At 39.6% G+C, this 7,284-nt stretch overlaps 1 protein-coding gene across 1 annotated transcript in view; it reads left to right on the top strand.

Annotated features, from left to right (window-relative positions):
* tns1a (tensin 1a) overlaps positions 1–6,406 on the top strand; it is a 97,104-nt gene extending 90,698 nt beyond the window's left edge. Inside the window, exons 26-36 of the mRNA XM_020615283.1 lie at positions 6–223; positions 322–408; positions 702–830; positions 1,017–1,112; positions 1,206–1,283; positions 1,382–1,450; positions 2,039–2,065; positions 2,361–2,529; positions 2,836–2,904; positions 3,007–3,036; positions 3,203–6,406. Coding sequence (XP_020470939.1) covers positions 6–223; positions 322–408; positions 702–830; positions 1,017–1,112; positions 1,206–1,283; positions 1,382–1,450; positions 2,039–2,065; positions 2,361–2,529; positions 2,836–2,904; positions 3,007–3,036; positions 3,203–3,332 — 1,102 coding nt within the window. The 3' untranslated portion in view covers positions 3,333–6,406. The remainder of the gene's footprint in view (positions 1–5; positions 224–321; positions 409–701; positions 831–1,016; positions 1,113–1,205; positions 1,284–1,381; positions 1,451–2,038; positions 2,066–2,360; positions 2,530–2,835; positions 2,905–3,006; positions 3,037–3,202) is intronic.
* The last annotated feature ends 878 nt before the right edge of the window (positions 6,407–7,284 follow it).

The raw sequence follows: 7,284 nt of genomic DNA, 5'->3' as shown, positions 1-7,284 counted from the left end.
CATAGCACACCCGATGAGCTGGGGGCTGCATCTCGTCAGGGTAGTGCCCAACCGCACTCTACGCCTGCCTTCCCCATCTCCCCACAGATGCCAGAAAAGAGGCACATGTCCAGCGGAGATGCAGAGAGGACAGACAACAAGAACGCGACAGCGGCCAGTGGTGGCAGCACACCAAACTTGTCCGGCACACACATGTTCCCAGACGTCTCCAAGTCCATATATGGTGAAACACTTAAAGATGAGAATGCTTTTTGTTTTAAGTTGGCAGAAGGCTTCTGGCCTTTATAGTAATCATTTCCTTGTCTCTTTTCATCCAAACAGATGGTTATCCAGACATTAAGATGAATGTCAAGTTTGTCCAGGACACCTCCAAGTTCTGGTACAAGCCAGACATCTCCAGAGAGCAAGGTGAGAGTTAGATAGTTCCATCAACACGCTACTATAAATTTATTGATCTCAAAAAGAAAGAGAGAAAAGTAACAGTGGTGGACATTCTTCACTTAATCGTGTATTCTCTTTTCATCTTTGCTGCCCTTCTGTTTATCCTCTCATCCATTTTATGCATCTGACTCTCATTCAATCACTGTCTTTTTTTCTGGCCATTTCCCTTTATATCTCATCCTTTGCAATCTCATCATAAATCTCCATCTTCTTCTTCTGCTTCTGCTCCTCCTTGTTCTCCTCCTCTTTCCTTCTTATAGCCATCAATCTGTTGAAGGACAGGGAGCCTGGAGCATTCATTATAAGGGACAGCCATTCCTTCCGTGGGGCCTACGGTTTGGCCATGAAAGTGGCCTGCCCCCCACCGACTGTCCAGCAGAACAAAAAAGGTCCAATAAATTTTTTTGACACATAAAGGTATTTATTACAGCTAGCTGGTGCCTAAAACAAAACGGATCCCTCCTCTGACAAAACGGTTCTTCAAATTGAGTGACTATGTTACTTGTGTAGCTGTCAATTTTGACACAGGGACACAATTAAGTGACATTTATCCAAAAAAAAACATTTTTTTCCAGTTGGTGACATATCAAACGAGCTGGTGAGGCACTTCCTGATTGAAACGAGCTCTAAAGGCGTCCGTCTGAAGGGTTGTCCCAATGAACCCTACTTTGGTAAGTTCAAGACTGGGTTCTGATGTCTCTGAGTTGGATTAGAGTTATCTAACTTAACAGGTATAACATGTACTGTATAAACTCTGTGTGTAGGATGTCTGTCTGCTCTGGTATACCAACACTCAATGACTCCACTAGCTCTGCCCTGTAAGCTGATGATCCCCACCAAAGGTCAGTTGCTTCTCCTTTTTTATTCCCTTATATTTATAGATGATTTAATTGCAATTTCAAAAGTTGTAATCTGCACTGCAAAATCTGTCACTAACCAGACCCAAATGATGAGGCGTTGGAACTCGCCACACCAACGGATCAAGTTGAGTTTCTGAAGCAGGGAGCAGGTAAGAAAGAGAATTAAAACACAGTATTAATTCAATGCAATTCACTTGTGGAGAGTTTGCTTTTACATTTTAGAGTCAATTGTCATTGGCCAATTAGTTTTCAGCAGCTCATCAGGAAACATCCTTTCTAATTGATGGATAACAGGAACTCCCTCACATCAAGATGAGTGACAGAATGACAAAACCAGGAAATGAGCAAGTTTATGAATGGGAAATAACAGCTGAAGCCCAATGAATGAAATGGGAGACAATCAGATGTGAAACTTCAAGAGCAACTTAAAATAAAGATTTATTTATAAGTAATTTATTTTTCATGGTTTTCCAAATGGAAAAATGATTACTTTACTTTTTATTTATTCTGCATCTTGGTGACCAAAAATAAGCCATTCTGGATGATGTGTTAGAATCAAATCTGCATATAAACTAATACAAAGCAGCATCTCAAAAGGACAAAGGCCACTGCTTGTAAATTACAAAGATTTAAATGAACTTTAACTAAACACCTGAAATACTTTAAAAACACAAAATAATTTCACTGCCCAGTCAGAACAGCTGATTTGCTCACAAATTGTCACCCTTACCTTACAGTTCAGAAGGTTCCTGATGAAGCCCATGGTAAATATTGGTTTGCCCTGCTCTGCTCCATGCACTTTGACTGACTGTCATTGAAAAATGTTCCAAACAGTTTGTTGTTATTAGGAAAACGTTCAAGTGCATGAACAGTATAATGAGAGTGAAATTGCTTGATTGAAACACCATCTTATTCTATCTGCTACAGTACCAACTGTACAGTGCATGACAAACGTATGCTTGCAGCAAGCCTCACTGCAACTTCCGTCACCTTACCTTGATCTGCATGTGTGAATTTTCCCCAATATGTTTTTTAACAGTGACTCTGTGTTACTTCTAGCGTGCAATGTTCTTTACATAAACTCTGTGGACATGGAGTCTCTCACGGGGCCTCAGGCCATTGCCAAGGCAATCAGTCAGACGCTGGTGACCAACCCTCTGCCAGCTGCGACCACTGTCCACTTCAAGGTGTCTGCACAGGGCGTTACGCTCACTGACAGTCAGAGGAAGTGAGTAAACACATGCAAGAACCTAAAACTTAACAGGCTGGCATTTATGATCCTTCTTTTAAACGGTTGATGTGTCACTTCTCACAGTGGTCTCAAATTTACTTGAGTTTTTAAACTCTATTAGAAAATTTGAGTGAAGGATTAGAGCACATAACACCTCAGTGGGTTTAAAAGATGCAGAAAGAGTCCTGTGTGAAGCCTGATGCTGATCACACGTGGCCCCTGAATGTTGCCATATATACCTTTTCCCCAGCATTCTCACTACCTATGGTAACTTCTGTGCGACATTCATTTCTCCTGCTACAGAATTTTCTTCAGACGACATTATCCCATTAACACAGTAACCTACTGTGACACTGATCCCCAGGACAGAAAGTAAGAACCTTCATGGCCCCTTTTGTGTACAAGTATCTAAACAGAAGACTCTTTTTTGATCACTTGATTTAAAAAAACATTTCTTGCCTTTGCTTTCCATAGATGGGGAAAAGAAGGAGGTGGCTCACTGAAGTAAGTTTAAATAATCACAAAGAATCATAAAAATAGCTGGAGATAAATAGACATTTTTATGTACAAGCAAGTCACAATCCACAAACTACTGCAAGAACTTTTTTTCAGTTATTGTGTTGGTAGAATATCAGAATACTAAACAGGGATTTATAATTCTTTATTTCAGGCTTTTTGGATTTGTTGCAAGGAAACAAGGAAGCACAACAGACAATGTCAGCCACCTGTTTGCTGAGCTGGACCCAGATCAGCCTGCCTCAGCCATCGTCAGCTTTGTTTCCAAAATGATGAAGCGGTGAAACCTCCCAATGTCCCAGCAGCAGCGGCGATTTTGAAATCTTCCTTCTTCGTTGATGTCTTGTTGGTCAGGACTCGATGGCATCCTTTTTTTCTGTTTCCTGCTGGTTTGTTTCTGTTTCCTTCTCTGTTTTGTTTTTTGTTCTCTCTGTCTTGTTGGTTTGTCTCTGTCTTTTTTGGAAGAGTCTATTTGAAGGATTTGTTGTGGATCCAAAGTGGCGCTAGAGGATGTGCAGTGTGGAGCTGTGAATGTGACACTGAGGCCATTGAAGGGAGAAAATGTATTCACAGGGTACTCTGTGCTAGAAGTAAATGCTACCTAAAGACTAAAGGAAAAGTGTTAAGTTCAGTCATGGAACATGTAAGGACTAGTATGTTTCAGGGTTCTATGTTGTCACTTTTGTTGATTGATTTACCAAAGGTAGTTGCAATACAAGTGAAAGAATGATGTAGCTATTAAGCCATTATTATTTCCTCTTTTCAAAAGATGAAGTGTTGAACAAAAAAAAAAAAGAGTTTCTCCTTGAACTTGTCTTCAGGAAAAAAAGTTGGCCTTGATGGCTTTTAGCAAAACAGTGTCTGAAGACCTTATGCATGTTAGCTTGATTCTTAAGCTTGGTTCCTCTATCTTCCACAAAAGTCATTGTGAAATCCTTAGAGTGGCCATTTCTGGGTCTGCCGTGTGTTGGAAAGGGCTCTGCAGTAAAATGACTGAACTAAACTGTGCATAGCAGACCAGACTCAAAAACCTGCCACGCTGAGGTCACCACATTTTGTGTCAGTGCAGTCACACGTGCATCACCTCTGCCTCAGGTCCTAGCCCGATGGCTCTCTCTCAAAACCCGCTTATTGGATCACTCTTGCCTGAAATCAGCAAGCTCCTGATAGCATGGCAGACAGAGCGAGGAAGACTGTTTGTCCACAAGATGGCACCACTCATTAAGGCTTGGACCCTACACCCCGCTCACATAATCTTACCCATCCCAGCTGCTTGCAGTAGTGAATCTGTTGATAGATGCTGCCACTGAAACACACTGGAAATCACCAGGGACTGGCCCACTGACCTGGACCTATGCACTGTTCTTTATGCATGTTGTTGTCCCAAAATGCACCCTCCCTCATAGTTACATTCAGCATCACTATAAACATAATATGGTGTGTGCTAAAACAACTTAAAAACCTTTAGACAAGTACGCTGAGGCTGTATGACTTGTCAAAGACTGCATGAAATAGAGAACATTTTTGTACTCTTCTCCCGAAAAGTAGACAACCCATTGTTGAAGTAGTCACATGATGGTGAGATATATTTTTTACATTTTTTTCTTGCATTTCAGTTGAGCCAGGGTTACCCTTCACTGTATCAAGGACGGTCCGTTCATGTTTTTCCACAGCGTCATCAAAATTTACATTTAGATACGTTTTAGGGCAAATCAAAGAAATAACAAAACAAAACAAAAAAAAAGTTTTCACACTGTGCGCAAATGCCTGCTTGTTGAACACGCTCAACCATTCACAATAAGCTAAGGAAAATTAATATTGATATAAATGTACATAGATATACTACTTTGAAAGGTGACATAGCGAAAAAGTATTTATTTTTGTTGCTTTGTTCCCTCATGATTATTCATATATACATATATTGTACAGTCTAGATAAAGAAGATTACCTAATGGGTTGAGAAAAATATATACTTATTTTGGCTAATGATTTCAAAGTCTGACGATTTTGAAATGTGTTTGAATATATGGTGTACATTACTTTGTACATGTATATGTTTGTTTTTGGCTCTTCATGTTTTGCATTATCTCGGAATGAGGTAGGGCATGAATGAGACAGAATCCAAGTGTCTGAATTGCATGGACAGAAGCATCTGAGTGTGTTTCAGCAGCAGAAACACACTCATAGAACAAATGCATTGTAGCTAGTAGATTTTAAGGTAAAGACATGCCGATTTTAGATGAGGGAAGCATGCAAAAGTTCAGAAGCCAACCTCAAATGCAATATGAAAGCTGTATGCACCCATGACAGTTCCAATTATGATTTTGCCAAAGATTCAAACACTTTATGCTGACTGGCTGTGTGTTGGTTTTTATGTTCAACTGCTACTCAGTTTCCTCTTTGTGTTTCACATTTGACACACTTTGCTCAGCATTATCAGTAAACCTAAGAAAACTGAACCAGCCAGGGCTCAGAAATTGGTTTCATAGGTCATATATGTAACACAGGGGCCCCTGCTTTTCAACAGCAAGACATACAGCTGCAGATGATGAAAGTGTTTTGATGTTTTAACTGGTGTATCACAAAAAGAAAAACCTGTCCACCTCCATCACCCATTCAAGAGCGAACAGGTTCGCTGTGCCCCAATTTGGAAATGTGTAAACAAAGCACTTATATACACCGTACCAAAAGAGGAGTGCCATAGATTCCATATGGGTGTCAAAGCTGGAGGTAAATAAAGTTAGATGTGTCTCACCATGAGGCTAAAGCTTTGTCAGACTGCCAAAGGTGTTTTTTTCTCTGGCCCTCTTGAAAGTCAGTGATTTATTTATTCATATTTATTCTTTGATTTTTCCAGACATGTTTTTAAAATTTTTTCTTTCATTGTTGCATTATCACATAATTGCAGTTTTTGCAGTCAGTGTTGATGAATGGAGAAATGTATGGTGGTGTTTTATTGAAAGCAAAGAGGTACAGTGCACTTAAATTGACTACTAACGCTCTTAAATTCTTGTTTTAGTTATTTGGAGGGAGAAAAAAGGGTTCTAAATTTACACACACAAAAACAACTAAAAATGCATTGTACCTGTGGCTTTGAGTCAAAAGTTACTTTGTTGTTTCAGTGTAAAAGAAGTGGTTTCTGTGACCCCTATGTACAGACAGACTTGTATGAACGTGCTACTACAGATGTACAAAAGGGTCTCGGATTTTGTCCGTGCTTATCATTTACATTATATTGTCATGGCTTACCTGTTCCTAAGAAGAAGAAAAAAAATCATTAAAGCAATACAAATCAGTTACATTAAAGCTATGTGGGTGTACATTTGGTTTCGGAGATTCAGTAAATGGGTTTATTTTATGGTTGTTGTTGCTTTTTTTTACGTTATACTGAGTTATATTTATAATTTCCCTGGTTCACAGTCTTTTGTTTTTATTGGTTTGGGCATCAAACACCCGACTCAGTCCTTCATCACTCAGCTTGTCTGTCAGGTGTGGAGCTCCAGGCTGAAACCACCTCATTAGGTTGAATCTGCAACGCTGGGGAGATTCAGATCTGCTGGGTCTCATACATGCATTCAAACATTCCTCATGTTCGAAAAGTTCTTAAGCTGATGAGAATGTGGCATTAGATTAAAGCAAGGTTTTGTTCACAGTTAAACAAGAAAAGCTTTCTTTGAAAATCAAAAAAAAATTTCTATGAAGCCTTTTTGCATAAAAGCTGTAGACATGTGACTGTTGGTTCTTTTGCTGCCTTCCTCACCTTTTCATCCCGCCATGCTGTTTTACTGTCAACCCTACTGCCTGTTTGTAGTCGATACTGTGTCGGGGACGCTGATTTATCTTTAATTCTGTTAACGTGCTTTATGTGCAACCTACAAATTTGGTAGTATAGTATAGTTTCAGCCACAACCAGGAAATACAGCACTTCACAGCTTCGCTACTGTACAAAGGCAAATAGATAACAGGTGAGTGTTTGTGGCCGAGCCGCTGGGCCACTTGATTGATTGATTGATTGATTTATTCTTTCAAACATGCAGAACAGAACAGAACAATGAACAAATGACAATAACACACATGATTACACATATCCAACCAATGCTAATTCAAAATCAGTTTGCTTACACCTATTACATGTTTGAATGGAGTAGGAAGAAGTCAAACTTATCCAGTCCTACCCCATGACATCATATTATACAAAATTTATGCAACATTGGCTGCAAGCAATATCACTACATA

The sequence above is a fragment of the Monopterus albus genome, unplaced genomic scaffold (genome assembly GCF_001952655.1).
Source record: "Monopterus albus unplaced genomic scaffold, M_albus_1.0 scaffold161.1, whole genome shotgun sequence".
Classification (NCBI taxonomy): Eukaryota; Metazoa; Chordata; class Actinopteri; order Synbranchiformes; family Synbranchidae; genus Monopterus; species Monopterus albus.
This window is presented reverse-complemented; position numbering and strand designations above follow the sequence as displayed.